This window comes from Xiphophorus hellerii, chromosome 13, assembly GCF_003331165.1.
Source record: "Xiphophorus hellerii strain 12219 chromosome 13, Xiphophorus_hellerii-4.1, whole genome shotgun sequence".
Taxonomy (NCBI): domain Eukaryota; kingdom Metazoa; phylum Chordata; class Actinopteri; order Cyprinodontiformes; family Poeciliidae; genus Xiphophorus; species Xiphophorus hellerii.
Window position 1 is genome coordinate 17,374,987 of NC_045684.1, and position 17,671 is coordinate 17,392,657.

The following is a 17,671-nucleotide window of genomic DNA, read 5'->3' on the forward strand; positions in this document are numbered from 1 at the left end:
CTCATCTCCATAAATTATGGAAGGTGGTCTCTGCCTGCCCCTCTTGCCCACTCCTTTTTTTATGCTTATATCCTCCTTAAACATAAAGCTCATAAATAATAAATCTGGCCTTACATTTTACCCTGTAATTACATAAATGTAATCTGGCATGCAGTTCTTTCCACCACGAGTTAGCCTGAACTGTTTAGTTATTTATCGCCCACCAGGGTATAATAAATTATGTGTAATCTTCTGTTTGCACGCTATTTATATGACTCATTACTCCCGTTTTGACTATGTTTATCCATGACGTAAAGCAAACAAGCAGCCTGTCAATGTCCCAAAAGTGTCCATATTTCTCTAAAGGTAACCCAATTAACGGGAATGTTTTGCATCCGCATTACATCATCCACACACTGTCAGCACTCTCTCTCCCTCTGTGTGTGTGTGTGTGTGTGCGTGCGTGTGTGTGTGTGTGTGTGTGTGTGTGTGTCTCTGGGTGGACACTGGCACATTCCCAAATGCCCGCTGGGGGTCTCTTTATTTAATTATTTATTTATTCTCGGAGTAACACCCCCCTCTCTTTTCCACGCCGTCCCTTCACATTCCTGGGATGTAGCGGAGCGTCCTGAAAGCCACGCTCTGGATGGCCGTGCGGTGCAGCGCGCCGCTGCCATGGCTGCACGCACCCGTTACCGTGGAGACCCGGTTGCTTTGTGTATCCACCACAACGAGACATCTTTCTATCACCACCCAACAAACAGAGGAATAATACCAACATTCTTTACATCATTCTAATGGGTAATTCCCTGATATCAATGCCAAATCTTAGTCATTATTTGCTACGGTATTTTATCTAATTAATTAGTGTTTATTTAATTTTCTGGGATGTTTATTTTACTGAAACAGCAGCAAGTACAGCAGATCTTTAGCGCGACCAGCTTTGTGAATGGGGTTAAAAACAAAGCCTTAACAAATACGGCGAACAATACCAGCAGACAAGACACTGGGGCTTAACAAAGGGACCGGTGCGATGTGAACCCTCCCTCTTAACTCTGTTGGAGGCTATGGCAAGCTAATTCATCATATAAATGGAAAGACCTTATTTTGACAATATTAATCTTTTCCTGGACAAAATAAAGATTTCAGGCATTCAGGAAAATTTTACATTGGAGATAATTTACATGTTTGTCATAGGACAATTGATTTAACTTTTTCCATTCTGTGTAATGCCAACACGTTCTGTGAAGTACATCATTGTTATTTCGGATATCTAAAACCGAATCATCAGCAGGAGAAATTTACATTTTTGATTTTAATTAACCCCTCTTCATTACTCAGTCGCATTGTTTTTTTTATACATATATCTAAATGAAACACATTTAATATTCCGTTTACTTAAGTTTTTATGTGTAACATGACTAAAGAGTTTATTAAGGAATTTACATTAATTTTGATTTTTTTTTTAATCAATGTGCAAAAATTTAAATAAATCAAATCTCCCTTTTAATTATTGTTTTCACAGGTAATATTTGATTTTCTCCCAATGCATAGCAGTGACGTGGTGCTATAAACTCTACCAAAAGGGGGCAGTAATGCACCAGGTTGAGGAATCCACCACAAAGACTTTGTGGATTCTTGTTTTAAAACTTAGAATGAAATAGATAATAATGATAGACTAAAGAGTTCCTTCTGAAATTATATTTCCTTTTGATAAACTTAAATTATTGATTGTGGGACTGTTCTATAATCGGAATGCTTACGGTATAAGAAAGCACTTTTTCACCCTAATCAAATAGCAATTACTTAGTAAAAAAAAACGACATAAAAGCGATATGTCTGTCTGGAAAGCATGGATAGCTGAAGCAGAATTGAAGTAAGAAGAAACATTTTAGATATTTGCCATACATCTGCCATGGTAACTGGATAAACTGTATTTTTGTATTTATTGTATGCAAAATGAAGAACAATCCAGACATTGTTAAGATTATTTTAAATGTTCAAAACTTAACAATAATAGATTAACAATTAGATAACTACTAACACACTTGATCATTTAATACCATATCGAAAGGTAATCGTTTTTCCCGATTATAAAATGAGAAATTACAATCAACTTGTATTTAGTGTTTAAGCTGCACAGATAACACGTTCCTGCTGTAACTTTTGTTTGACTCGACAAACTTTGCTGTAATTTGAAGCTATGAATATTTCCACAAGGAGCAGTAATGCGTTTAATTTGTTTGCCAAATTAGGCAAACAAATGTCTAAAAGCCTGTGAGGCTTTTAGAGGTTCATCATACTTATTAATAGTGACATAAGAAACAGCTTTCTGTTGTCCTCACGCTTTTTCAGCCATATCACAGAGGAAAAAAAATGACATTATGCTTTACCAATCTGCTTGACAGCTTTGTGTGGGGTAATAAACCAAACAAATGAGTTATATAATATAATTATTCAACAGTAGTTTTGTTTGAAATGTCTATACTTCAACTTTGAATAACCAAACATTTGATTGTTACTATCCAGCATACATTTATAACAGGTTAAATAAAAATGTCTGACATCAGATACCATAATAGGAAGAAAAACAATATTTAGAAATATCTACAGTGATATTATGGATTGTAAATAGCTTTATATATATATATATATATATATATATATATATATATATATATATATATATATATATATATATATCTATATCTATATCTATATATCTATATATATATATATAGATAAGGCTATTGAGCCTTATCTATAGCTCAATAGATAAGGCATCAGTATATCACCCGAGAGGGCAGGGTTCGAATCCAGTCTGGGTCCTTAGGCAAGACCCTTCAAGCTACTGCCTACCTCATACCATGAGAGACACAAAAATGCATAACATGCCGGCTCAGACGTCGCCCGGCCAAACAAGGTCTGCGTCAGGTGTTGGGGAACCAGAGCACCTTGATGACAAATGGGCTACTGGAACAAGACGGAAATGGGCGAGAGATGAAAATGTGGATCTGTTGGAATGCTACTACTCAAGTAACCCTAATCAGAGAGGTTACATGCAAAGACTGGTGAAGGAATGGTTACTTCGACATCCCCAGTCAACACTAAGCGCTAAACAACTAGTAGCTCAGTGTTCCAACATCACAACTTGAGATTGACGAGATACAACACAAATGCTACGGCAAAAAGAGCAGCCCGAGACTGCAAAACCCGACACACCAACCTGTGCATGGCTTGGATTGATTACAAGAAAGCCTATGACTCAATGCCGCATACTTGGATCATTGAATGCTTAGAGATGTATAACATCAACAGGACTCTGAGAGCCTTCATTGCAAACTCGATGAAGCTGTGGAAAACCACCCTTGAAGCCAACTGCAAACCACTTGCACAAGTGTCCATCAAATGTGGACACTGACAAGGAGATGCTCTGTCCCCCTCAGCCAAATTATCAACAAGACTGGCTACGGATACCGACCCAAAAATGGGGCCAACATCAGCCACCTTCTCTACATGGATGACATCAAGCTGTATGCCAAGAGTGAGCGAGACATCGACTCACTGATCCACACCACCAGGATCTACAGCACGGACATTGGGATGTCATTCGGACTAGAGACTAGTAGATGACGGACTAGAGACGGACTAGTGGTCGGCTGATCACAAAGAGGGGGAAGGTCATCCGCACAGAAGGGGTCTCACTCCCAGAAGGAACAATAGCAGACATAGAGGACAGTTACAAGTACCTAGGTATACCACAAGCAAATGGCAACCTCGATGAGGTCACAAGGAAAGGAGCCACAGCAAAATACCTCCAACGAATAAGGCAAGTCCTGAGAAGCCAGCTCAATGGCAAGAACAAAATCCGCGCAATAAACAGCTATGCCCTGCCAGTAATCAGATACCCTGCTGGAATAATTAGCTGGCCAAAGGAGGAGATAAAAGCCACTGATATTAAGACTAGAAAACTACTAACAATGCATGGAGGATTCCATCCCAAATCCAGCACCCTGAGACTGTACACGAGCCGCAAGGAAGGAGGCAGAGGACTAGTGAGTGTGAGAACCACAGTCCAGGACGAAACAAGATCCATAAATACATCAGGGACAAAGCCCCAACAGACAATGTGCTCAGTGAATATCTCAGACAACAGGGAACGGAGGTTGAGGTGCCAGAGATACCATCATGGCAGGACAAGCCCCTACATGGGATGTACCACCAGCAAATAACCCAAGTGGCTGATATCAGTAAATCCTACCAATGGCTGGAAAAAGCTGGACTCAAGGACAGCACAGAGGCCCTCATCCTGGCCGCCCAGGAACAGGCCCTAAACACCAGAGCAATAGAGGCCCAGATATACCACACCAGACAAGACCCAAGGTGTAGGTTGTGCAAGGAGGCCCCTGAGACAGTCCAGCACATTGTCGTAGTGGATAAACAACAGAGGAAAGCCGTTGTGATAGATGTAGCAATACCAAGCGACTACAACATCAGGAAAAAGGAGCACGAGAAACTAGAGAAATACCAGGGCCTCAGGGAGGAACTGGAGAGGGCCTGGAAGGTGAAGACCACAGTGGTGCCTGTGGTCATCGGGGCCCTCGGGGCAGTCACCCCCAAACTGGACCAATGGCTACAACAGATCCCAGATCTCAGACATCTCAGTCCAGAAATGTGCAATCCTTGGCACAGCCAAGATACTGCGCAGAACCCTCAAGCTCCCAGGCCTCTGGTAGAGGACCCGAGCTCAGAGGATAAGAACCACCCGCGGTGGGTGAGAAGGGAATTTTTTTATATATATACAGTACAGACCAAAAGTTTGGACACACCTTTAATTCAATGAGTTTCCTTTATTTTCATGACTATTGACACTGTAGATTCACACTGAAGGCATCAAACTATGAATAACACATGTGGAAATATGCACTAAACAAAAAAGTGTAAAACAACTGAAAATACCCCTTATATTCTAGTTTCTTCAAAGTAGCAACCTTTTGCTGTGATTACTGCTTTGCACACACTCTGCATTTTCTTGATGAGCTTCAAGAGGTAGTCACCTGAAATAGTTTTCACGTCATAGGTGTGCCCTGTCAGGTTAATAAGTGGGATTTCTTGCCTTATAAATAGTCATGAAAATAAAGAAACCCATTGAATTAGAAAGGTGTGTCCAAACTTTTGGTCTGTACTGTATGTGTATATATATGTATATATATATATATGTATATATATATATATATATATATATATATATATATATATCAAACTCTCACAAAATGTAATATGTGCCAGCTCTTTTGAAGCAGAAATTGAGGTCACAGACTTTGCTAATGCCAATTCCAACTTCAGGACACTACTGTATTTGATTGCTCAGTTTAGAAACTAAAAACATTTTACTTCTCGGTACCATGATATAATGTGTGCATGAGGTTAATTGCCACATAGAACATATACAGTAGGTTAGGTTGATTTGTATCGCCAAATTGCAGATGTGAGAATGTGCAATTTAAGCCACTAATAACCATTGAGTCGCAGTCAAACCCAAAAGTCGTAACAGGATTTCCAGAGTTTAATGAAGTCTATTGCTCAGGCAAGACTCAAAATTTATAACAGAATAAAAACTTTAACAATTTAATAGTCTGCAAGTTCATATTTTTAACTTGATTCACTTGATTCCATGTGTCAGAATGTGCTTTTCTGAGTCCATGAACCATTTGTGATCGTTTTGTCCCTGTTTGCTTGTAAAACTATTTGCACTTAAGTGCCAAAACATTTGAGCAGGCGATGTATTTTGGAATTTATTTTTGAAATTATATTTTTCTTCAACTTGCACTTATCCCTTTTAAACTAAAAAAGACAACTTCTGTCCTTTCAGCATTTTTGTGCTGTACAAAAATACACCTTTTTAATCCAGAACACAATTTGAATGATAGTTTAATGTGTTATTTTTTTATTATTCCCTGTTGCTGAAATGTATACAAAATGCTAAAGTTTATTTTTTTTCTCTCCATTTGTTGAGGATATTACTTTAACCCACAACAGTATTATTAATATAAATTATCATTTATATCTAAAGTACAATTTTAGAAGTTTGGTTTGATTAGATATTGCTACGGCTTGCCATACAGGCGCAATGAGCCGTACGCTCCCTCTCATCCCTTCCCGTCATGCGGCGCTGCTGCCTGCTCCTCCGTCGAGCCGCCATGTTGTCGGAGTGAAAGCCCGGGGTGTCACAGAGAAACTGGGGCCGAAATCCGCGACCATCCACCCTCTCCGCCGGTAGGTATCTCCTTGACTCTCTCCACTGTTTCTCCAGACTTTAGTTATCGACGCCCCGATGCAGATATTGCAGCTTTAGTGGGCCAGGAAGTGGTGAAATAAGAAGATTTTGTGAAGCTGGAGCGGCAGTGCACCTTTCTGCTGCCTGGCTCCTTCCTCCCCTTGTGTCGGTCTTCCGCTCCAGACAGTTTTCGGGCCTTTGTTAGCATCCGCGTCAGCTTTATCTACCCAGACAACTGGGTCGCCAGACACGTAAAACCCCTCGGGTGTTTATCTATAACCGAATTATGAAGCCGTGAAGCTACCGAGGCTGTTAAAATCATTGCTAGAAGCCCGTGTTTGCAACCGGTTGGAGCTTGTAACGGGAGGCCGTGTTATTGTCGGTAGGCACGGGCAGTGAACCCTCCGTAACTCGCGGATAACCGACGAGAGCGAAGGCCAGTGCGTGAAAAGAAACCCTGGAAAGCGTGAAGCTTTTTCAGCCTGCATCTATGGTTTCTGTTTGGTCGGTGTGTGTGCCGGGGTGGCCTGTGTGTGGAGGCACCAAACAGTATCTGTTGTTAGCCGCAGGTTGGGATTGTCACACCCCTGTCTGTGCCCGGAATGCGGTGGATTGAGCCCGGTTATCGAATGATTAACCCCGCTGGACTGGGAGCCTCTGCCCGTTTCCGGGTGCCGAGGTTGAACTGAGAGCACACCGAGCAGTGTGCGCTGGATTTCCGGGTGTTTAGAGAACTCTGATGAAGAGCTAGCATTTCCTTGTTACTGAATGGAAGAGTGCAACAGGAAAACAAAGGCTGCACTCGGTTTGTGAATGACCAGTTGGCAGGCTGGTTTGTTTTTAGCTGCTGGAGGTGTTTAGCCGGCTGGTTTGTGGCTATATGTTTGAGGGTGGTTATAGTTGTCCAGGCTGTGTGTGTTTAGAGGACCCAAAGAGTCAGACATCCTCACACAAAGGTAATTACTATATATGGATGAGTGTAAAAAGGACTGCTTGTCACTTCTTCTTGGCCTGTAGGGACACTAATGTGAGATTAGAGCCTGTTGGATAGGGAGAGGTTGTAAAACACAAATTATTCTCCTACTGCTGGACACCGCTAATGCTGTCATGACCTGTACAGCACCTTGCAAGAGTAGCCATACTGCTTTATCTTTTTCACATTTTGTTACAGTTCAAATCTCAACTTTATAATATTTTATTGGGATTTTATATGTTAGACCGACTCAAAGTAGTGCATAACTGTGAAGTTGACTTAAAACATGCACTTAAAAATTGTGAATGATGTATCTTGCTTGTACAGTAGGGGCTAAACGATATTAGGGAAACAAGCAATATGCAATAATGACATCACTTAGAATAAACACATAATAAATGTCACCATTGCAATCACAGACAGCCTGGACGCTTGGCACTTAAACAATTAGCGAACATTTACTGTGGTTCTGGCAGTTCTTCACTTGCGATAACAAAATATTATTTACAGTTGTGTAAGTTGTGTAGCCATACTGTGTCAAAGCAGTTTTCTGGGGTTTGTTTTGACCAGCTTAAAAATGTTTGACCACTATCCCACTCAAAAATACCTCCAGCTCAGTCAGAGTGGAGAGTCTCTGTGAAGACGAATTTTCCAATCTCACCATAAATTTTTAATTGGATATGAGTGTGGGTTTGATCAAAGCCACTACGTTGTAACTCCGGCTCTATGTTTTAAGTTCGTGGAAATCAGGTGTAATTTTTCCTTCTACTTCAGTTACCTTCTACTTTGTGTTGGTCAGTCACATAAAAATTCAACTAAAATCCATTACATTTTGTGGATATAATGTAACAAAATCCGAAAAGGGTTCTAGACGTACAAAAACGGTGCACGTCACTGTACCTGCAGCCATATCCCACACGTGTTTCTTCAGGTTTAAAACTGCTTTTAATCACCACACGGCCTTCACTCTTTCCCCTGATTAAGTAACCAGGCCACCTCTGACCTTTTCAAAATGACAGCCACCAGTTTGGCTCCATATCTTGCAAATAAAGCGAGTAGTCTCCCTCTTGTGTGCACACATTCTTAGATAGCGTTATTTTTTTCCCAAATAGTTTCATTTGCGCAATATGCTGAGTGGCGAGTTTTATTTGGTACAAATAGATAAGGTGAACAGATTTAACAGTTATTCTGCTTGAGAGAGCTGTTCGTTGTACTTTGGAGGCACTGACCTTTGTTTTTCCTGTTATTCCCGTGCAGAAAGAAGTAAACAGAAAAACCAAAGACGGAAAAATTGTTTTTTAAACAAACAACAAAAGAAGTGTTGTAATCTGACATGTGATTACTCTTGTGATGGCACTAAAAAACAAAATATCTGAAATGGTTGCTAATATTGATCTCCAGCTATTTCTCACCACAAACTGTTCTTCGGATTAGTTTCATAGCTAAAGCTTTTCAGCTGACAGCACTATGAGGACCAGAAAAAAGAAAACTAATGAGTGACTTGGGGCATATTGTGCATGAAGCAAATAATTGCTGTAATATGTAAATAATTGTATAACTGTAGACTCAATCTGTTGTCTTAAGTCAAGAGTTTTAGATTCGATGTAGTTAAGGGATTATGTACCTACTGTGACCTTTTTAAATGAGTTTTTGTCATCTTTTGGCTAAAATTAATCTTCAATAGCAGGTCGATCCCTTTAATCATTTGATTTATCATCCTGTGACGCTAACGTTAAGCTAACTTTGATATTAACTGGACTTCTTTGAGAAACCTTTGACTTTTATTTGTTTTGAAAGTACATTATTGATCAAAGTGTAGACAAAATATGTCAAAACATTCAAAGGCCAAAGAAAAACATATTTCTATAAGCATCTTGAGGCCTTCAAGAACTTTTGGGAGAATTTTCTGTCAGCTGCTGAGACAAGAATGTGTTAGTTTTGGTGTTAGTTTTTCTGGAATAAAACTAGAATGCCAGAAAAGGAGCAGCATACTCACAGTGAAAAATGGTGGTGGCAGTGTTATGGTCTGGGACCTCGATGATTTGGCCTTTATTAATTAAACCATCATCTCTAAAGCATAAACGAGAATTTTGGCTTTTGGTTCATTATCTAACTCAAACGCACTTTATTCATGCAGCAGGGGAACGATCCAATCCACACAAGTTCACCTCTTAACGGCTCAAAAAGGAAGGTTTTGGAGTGGCCTAGTCAAAGTTTGGACCTAAAATCCATCTAAGATGCTGTTACAGGACATTAAACAAGACTGCTTATTCTCTAAAACCCTCATTGTGGATGGATTAAAACCGTTCTGTAAAGAAGAGTCGGACTGCGGACTCTCACTTCCATGCCTGGTGGCAGTTGTTCCTGCCAGTTTGGTTTTGGGGACAGTTTCCTTTTTATATAGAGACTTTACATTCTACATCTGCTCTTTTTCTAACCCAGATGCTAAATGATTATTGTTGCATCTGGGTTCCTAAAGACCTGCATAACTGCCATAACCGATGTTTGTGTTAGTGGTAGAGTCCATGTCCAGGGTGGGCCTCCTCTGTCTTTCATTATTGTGCAGATGTACGAGTAAAATTATTTTTGGCTATGCTTTTATGCAAACACCTTTTAAATCGACTGTGCATCTGGAGCCCAATAAAATTAGTTATTTCTTAATTTTGGTTCCCCCTCAGTATAATTTTTTTTCATCACACGTGGACAAATCCTAAATCATGAATTAAGAGCAAATTTGACACTTAAATGAAAACCTCTAAAAATAATGGCTTTTATAGGGGTTGGCTAATCTGGTTCACATTTGCCCAGATCTTCCTCTGGTCTGGAAAAATGTTGGTCACACAGTGATTATGATAGTAAAGTTCTCAGTTTTATGTGTCTAACCTTTTCATTATCATATTATTCTTTCATTTGCTCTCATTGGGGCACATTTCAAAGAATGAATCTTATATGGAAAACATTACTTTTTTCCTTCCCCACTTGTAGATGGTATAAAGTGGCTTAAAAAACCCATTGGTCTCTTTAAACGTTAATTTATTCCTTTATTTCTCTGTGTGGTCTTTTTTCCAACTAAAACCCCCAGGGCATCTTGTATTTATGGTGTTGTCGAGCTGTAATATTCATCCCATTATTTCTGTTGTTCATGTTCCAGTCCTGATGTACATCATCAGTTTTTATCTGATTTGTAGCTTCTAATCTAAACTAAACCAAACAAGAGTTTGACTGTTTTAAGTCACCTCAACCGTATTTAATCCTCTCCACCTTCTAATCAAAATAACTCGGCCTGACCAATCCGGATTGTGAATTACGTTACACGCAGAGAGAGTCTTTAACAAACACTTTGAGATTTGTGATGCATTCATATGTGACAATGGTAAACAAGACTTTTATTCTCAATCCACCGGGATTTACCTATTTTATCGATAAATTATTTAAATAGTTTTATTGTCCAGCACTAGCACATTGTTTAATGAGTGCAAACTATAAGTGACCACATCCATGAAAATGTCCATCTGGTAAAGCCTGCACTGGATGGAGAAACATCACTGTTGATTTGTAGGGATGCACCGATCCACTATTTTATTACCAATACCGATATTTGTTTATTTAAGGATCCTCAATTCTTCCTGGGGTCCACACCAAACATTACAATTAAATCATTGCTTACAGACATCGCACAAAGACAAAACAAAATTAAATTAAACACAAAATTCAAATCAACCGCTTCAACAGTTATAGCATCTCACAAACATTATGAAAAACATAGCAAAATACATTACCTCACAAACAATTTCAGCAATATCAAAACTAAACTAAAAACAAATGATGACAAACTTCAAATATAAATTTTATAGAAAATGCAGACATTAAAAAACCCCAGCAAAATAAATAAACAGTGCTTAGCCTGGCGGGGGCCCAAGTAAAGCATGGTGGCCTGCCAGGCTTAATAATACACCGGGGGAAACCTGGAGATACTTGAATACCTCCAAACTAGTGACGTAACCTTTCCTGTTTTAATCACAGTTTCCACTCTGTGCTGCTGTTTTTATTCTTAAGCAGTTATGAGGCACGGTGGTGAAACCTTAAGCTGCTGCTACACAACTTACTCAACAGGTAGTTGCTAGGTAACCACAAGTTACTCTTCAGGTTGTTGCGAGGTAACCAAAGAGTGAGCGAATTAGTTGATGCCACCGCGAGAAGTTGAGAAGCTAAAGCCTTTTCCTCTGCCTACATCCCCCAGAATGCTGTGCGATTCTGGATCAGAGTTCAGTGAAATTATTAAATATTCTGTCGGATGTATTACCTATTGATATTGATCATGTGTCTATTGAGATGTATATTGCTTTTGACTGGCTGCTTTGTACACGTCACCCTGTAACTGAAAAGTCTGAATTTTCACAAATAACTAATAATATACAATTAATTTGGAGTTACGGTCCACAGAAATAATACCGAACTACTAATAGTTGGGGGTCTGCTCTACACCCTTTTATATAACTAAACTTGTGAAATTGCTGATATGTCTTTCCAGCTGACTACTGTATCTTTCAAACAGCGCTTTCAAGCCATAGCTAAAATTTGTGGAGCTGAAAGCACCCCACACTTTATTTATTTATTTTTCATCGCTGCAGTTCCAGGTCTGGCTCCAGCCCTGAAGCAGCGATTAAGCCTCATTTAGAGCTGGAGGCAGACTCATATTGACCAACGACAAATAAAAATGTTGCCAGCATCATGTTGCAAATCTGTGTGATTTTCAATTTTAGTCTGACTAATTGAAGATAAAAAAAATGCAGTTTTAACACTGTAACATAATGAGCTTCTTTCCTCTGTGCTGTTTGTTTTAATGCAACCTGCCATGCGGCTATTTTTGTCCAGTAAAGCACAGAAAACTGCTTTTCCCTGAATTTATGAATGCAGCTTTCAAATCCAGGTACAAAATTAGTCGACTCCTGTGCACCGGCATCCCTAATTCCCATTTATAGTCTGTTTATGAATATTGATCTGAGGTCGGAAATGCCAGTCTGCGTTGTAAAGGGCTTTGCCAGTATTTGTATACTAAGACATTTGTTTTAAAGTGATATTGATTGAAAATATATAGACTGATATTGATAAACTGCCTTTAATCTCAGTTTCTCTAATGAAACACAGAATTGCTAAATAAAATTTTAATAGTTTCACTTTGGGTTGAAATACTACAACTGTTATTTGTTCAGCTTCTCTGAATTTCCGGTTTCTCCTTTGTAGCAGCCTATAAATCAGCAGGAATCATCTTAAACTTCTCTGGACAAATCAAATGTGTCTTTTCTACAGCCTATTGAACCAGTCTGCAATAGTCGTCTTCTAACACGTGTGTGTCTGTGTGTGTGTCTCTCTCTGAACAGGCTGTGGTGGAATGAGCAGTGTGTGTGTGTTGAAGAGGAAAGCAGTGCTCTGGCAGGATTCATTCAGCCCCCACCATAGAAGTACATCTCCCAGCATGCCTGTGGTGCTGAGTAGCGGAGGACATGCCCTCCCAACTGGACAGACCCCTCAGGCCACACCCCCCAGTCAGCAGGTAATGCCTACCACTCTGATTCCTCTCTGCTTCTGGCTCATTCATAAATCAATGGATGCATCTGATTAAAAAGAAAGCGGGAAAGTTGAGCTTATTTACTTCCCTATGCATTTACATATTTATTCAGAGTCCAGTTTAGGACTTAAAGGTGACCTATTATGCTTCCCTGAACAGGTTAGGATAGGTCTATGGGCTAAACAAAACATTCTCTTTACATGTTTTGCATAAAATCATCTAAAATGAGCTATTAGAATGAGCTGTTTTTGGACCTCTTGTCACTTTAAACCCAAATAAGCTGCTGCCGGCCACGTCCACCAACTCAACGTTTACACTCGCAGGTGAAAATGGCTGAAAACAGATGTACAATTATACAACTGTACATCTTTGAAAAGCATTAGTAGGGCCTCCTGCACAACCAACAAGGACTCAGCAAGTGGTTTCTGAATGGTTAAGACAACATCCAGACAATTCGTCTTTTCCAGCAGCCAAAAGTGCTGGAGCTCTGCTGGGGTTGCTAGGTAACAGCGTACTGCGCATCAATTTGACTCAACATTTAGTCAAGTTTTTAAAATAGCTCATTATCTAGACAAAGTGGGTTTTTTTTTTTGTTTTTTTGGGGTTTTTGTAATACTTGGGCTGTTTTTCGTAGCAGTTGAGACCCACATGGAAGAATAAAAAATTTAACCATAAATAAAACAAATTATTAATCATCAGAATGGAAATTATCGAGATCCTTTTAATTTATCATGCAAGTAATTGTGTTCTTCAAATGTTCGTGAAGCCGAATGCTCACGCAAGGTTTCTTGGACCTTGAGAGAGAAAACAGTCCCACAGCATTACAGATCCTTCATCAAGCAGTAAGATGTAGCAATAAATGCAGGTTTTTATGATTACTAAACCTGAAAATGAATTATACCACACTATGCCACTTGATTAAAAGCCAAATACATTAAGGTTTTCTCTAATGGAACTGAAAAATTATATTGCAACAAATGTGCTTCACTTCTTCTTTTTTTTTTTGTAAACCTAATCCGTTCTGTGTGTCTGTCATTTTAAGATGCGTCTTATCTTTACAAACCACTTGCATCTTCTGTAGTGCAATCAGCAATTAAATAAAAACATCTTTTAGAGACTTTTTCACAGTCAGTTTGTAGAAAAAGTACCAAAAGTGTAATTAATATTCTCCACTGTCTATATAATGACCCGTAGAAACTGTTAGTATTACTTCACAAATGGAGAAAGTAATTCATAGATTATAAACATTTAGTTGTTTTTCCCAGGTTGGTTGAGGTGCTGCTGTGTAAGCAGAAGTGGTTACCAGATCTGATTCTTGTTGCGTCAGTCCTGTGCTAAATGCCATATTATCTGGTTTAATACTTTTAGGATATCTCATAAGAAGGAACCTACTTTCTTTTTTTAAAAATAATAATATTAAACAGCTGTCACCGTAAGTCAAATTTGGATAGCATTCCTTGTGTGTAAGAGGATGATTAAGTCCATCTGTTTTCAGAGCTGGTTGACCACTTGTGGTGGCAGACATGTTTTTCAGGGGAATTCAGTGTTTACACTCAGAATGAGTAAGCGGAGAAGTCATCTTTCCTGTTATTTGGAAAAGTACTCCTTTCTGTTAGTATGTATCTAACTCTTGCGCATCAACATGCAGCCCTGGTCGGATCATTGCGGGTTTAGATGATGCAAGCCCAGAAAATGTCAGTCTGTGGATGATTTTTTCCTCTGTTGACCCTGACTGATGATCGCAAGTCAAGTAATGAGAAATCTGGGGGACAGGTTGTTCAATAAAAGCATCAAAACCAAACAGTCTCAATTTGTAGGCCTGGAGAACACAATGAAACCCTTTTCTGTTCTTTATTTTAGCTTCAGTAAATCAGAGGAAGGTTAAGGTCATATGTTTTGATGCATAAGTGGAAATAAACCTTTAATTCCTCCTTTGTGTCGTTTTCAAAATTTCTGCCTAGGTCGAGGAACCATCTATGGTCGACATTTGTTGCACTCAATTGTTCAATGAGCACAAAGTTTACACCACGAAATGTGTGTTTTGTAATTGATGAAAACCTGAACTGGTTATTGACCGGTAAATATTTTTTGTCCGCTTTGTCCCATAGTTATAGAGAATTTTTAAATAAATAAATATAATGCATGTAGGATTTGAATTTTACTAAATTTATTTTCTCTGGAGACATATTCCACATGTTTGCGCTCACAGAAGTGCCGATTTCTGCCGATTTTATCACAATATGGCGGTAATAATCTCTGTCTGTGTTTTAACCGAAGGGTGTGGCGGGCGCTGGACGTTCCCAGGACGATGCCATGGTAGATTATTTCTTCCAGCGGCAGCATGGCGAGCAGCCCGGCAAACATCGCTGGCCCACTGGAGACAACATCCATGACAGTCAGGTGTGTACATATTTGATTGAATTTGTCTTTTTTTTGTAACCAAGAAAAAAAAAAGAGGCTTTTTTGTGTCTAGCTGACCAGCAGTGCACAGCAACAGTCGGTGGAGGAGCAAGCAGTGTTTTAATGTGTGCTTCAAACAGCCAGAAAATAAACCAATCACTTCTCTGGTTTCACAACAAAATGACTTGAGGAACATTATGAAGAAAATACTAGTTTTCTGACCAAAAAGTGTTTATGTGGCATCTGTAGCTTGCCTGGATAATTGCATCAGAAGAAAGTTGCTTTTTTGGAGCAACGCTTGACTCAGTGGGTCTTAGTCATGGTTGTCTTCCTCCTCTTCTTTCTGCTCCCTTCCTGTCTACCTACTGCCAGAAAAATGGGAAAAGGTCACCATAGCCAGCCAAAAACATATAATATATAAAAAAAAAAAAAAAAAAGAAAGTTGTTTTTAGGAATGCAATTTATCTCCTAAATCAGGGGTGTCAAACTCCAGTCCTCGAGGGCCGCAGTCCTGCAACTTTTAGATGTGCCTCTGCTGCACCACACCTGAACAGAATAATTAGGTCATTAGCAAGGCTCTGGAGAACTGATCTACACAAGGAGGAGGTAATTAAGCCATTTCATTCCAGTGCTTTGTACCAGTGGCACATCTAAAAACTGCAGGACAGCGGCCCTCGAGGACTGGAGTTTGACACCTGTGTCCTAAATGGTCTCTTCTATCAGAAGCACTTCATGATTCTCCAGACAAAACAAAATCAACGTTCAGTGTGGCAGAAGAGAGCTGCAAACCGGGAACTTTTCATATGATTTCATGCTTTAGGCAGAGAGTAACTTTTTAAGAGGCTCATTGGGAAGTACACATTTCCGTTGTTTTTATGACTCTGTATTTTTAAAATTTATTTATTGTTTTGATGTTCAGGTGCGGTCCATGTACGAGCTGAATCAGGACTTTCAGGCTCTGGCTTTAGAAGGACGAGCGATGGGAGAGGTGAGTTAGATCCAGGTTTCTGTACCTGTCTTCAGGCAATCGAAAACTGTCTGTGCACCTTTTGATTTCGGAAAGATTCTCTAAACAGAATTGTGGCTCATGTGATTTACACACCCAGTCAAACTGAAAATCTTACAAGTAAAAGTCAATAAAATAAAAATCATTCATAAATTTGAAGTGTTTCTATCAGGATGAATTTTTATATCATTTGTTGTTTAAAATGTTGCAAACTGTAAAAAAGCACTTTTATTGTCTACAAACAACATTTGTTCTCCTTTAAACAGAACATGTTTCACATATACAGGTCACAGAGTTTGTCAAAAAGTTTTTTCTCGTGTAACTGAAATGTAGCAAAGATTTAATAACTTAGAATATATCTAGGCTGCTGGTAAGATGCCAAAACCAAAATACTGGTTTTTAAAAAAAAAAAAAGTCATTTTTCCCATAATATGGAAAATCCAGGAAGATCAACCTGGATTTCTTTGACTCTTACAGCCTTTCAGGCAGACTTTACCCTCTTTTTACAATAAAAATTGTAATATCATGGGCTTTTTCTTTTACCTTTCTGCTCAAATGTTCCTTTATTTTTGACTCTGCGTAACGCTTTTTTCCTTGTGTCTCTACAGCAGCTCCTAACTGGGAAGAAATTTTGGGAAGTGGATGATTCTGGGAAGGATGGACCAAAAGGGATCTTCTTGGACCAGTGGAGGGATAGTGCGTGGGGTGCCTCAGGTATTAAGCGGTCTGGTTGTTTTGTTTTTTTTGATACAGTGAAGAACAAAACCATCGAAATTAAAGCAGAGGAACTGTCTTTAAAGACATCCAGAAACCACCTCTGACAGGGTTTTATTTTTAGATCCCTGTCTGAATCAAAAGATGACATCAAAGTAAAAATCAAGCTAAATCCTGCTGCCTCACTTCAGCTCAGCGTAGTTATTTCTGTAGACATGACTAAAGATTTTTCTGCTTTCTTTGAAGCTCTGTGGCGCCACACCAGAAAACATCCTCACTGTAGATGTTTCTGCAGGTTTTAACATGAGGCTGGGCACATTTTTGAAAGTCCTCTGAAGATATTTTACAGGATGTTCATGTTTTGAAAACAGAAAGGAAAAAAAAATCATGCATATATTAATTTCTATTAAAATGATTCTATGTCCTAATAAAAGCGCATGATTAAAAGTGCTTCTCTGAGTTGCGCTGTCTGTCTTTGGAATCCTTGGGAAGCAGTTGGAGTGCTATGGAGGCTCGTTTCCTTCTGCATCCCGTTGTCACAATAAGCAAATCAATTAATTTTACGATCGATTACAATGAGTGCAATAAAGAGATGGACAAGGGTTGTTAAAGAGATGCTCCCCTTTAATAGCATTGAAAAGCCGCCGTTTGAAGAAACCCTTCAAACATTTGGTACTCAGTATGAAGTAGTTAGTTTGCACTTCCTGTCACTTTTGCCTGTTTTCCCTGTCTAAGCTGAACAGTTATTTTTTG

The 17,671-nt window shown here is 39.2% G+C and overlaps 1 protein-coding gene across 2 annotated transcripts in view; it reads left to right on the forward strand.

Moving 5' to 3' along the window:
* Window positions 1-6,124: 6,124 nt before the first annotated feature.
* pum1 (pumilio RNA-binding family member 1) overlaps window positions 6,125-17,671 on the forward strand; it is a 29,045-nt gene continuing 17,498 nt past the window's right edge. For both annotated transcript variants that reach the window (XM_032580676.1, XM_032580677.1), the window contains exons 1-5: window positions 6,125-6,255; window positions 12,611-12,783; window positions 15,076-15,198; window positions 16,118-16,186; window positions 16,813-16,918. In XM_032580676.1, coding sequence (XP_032436567.1) covers window positions 12,622-12,783; window positions 15,076-15,198; window positions 16,118-16,186; window positions 16,813-16,918 — 460 coding nt within the window. In that variant the 5' untranslated portion in view covers window positions 6,125-6,255; window positions 12,611-12,621. The remainder of the gene's footprint in view (window positions 6,256-12,610; window positions 12,784-15,075; window positions 15,199-16,117; window positions 16,187-16,812; window positions 16,919-17,671) is intronic.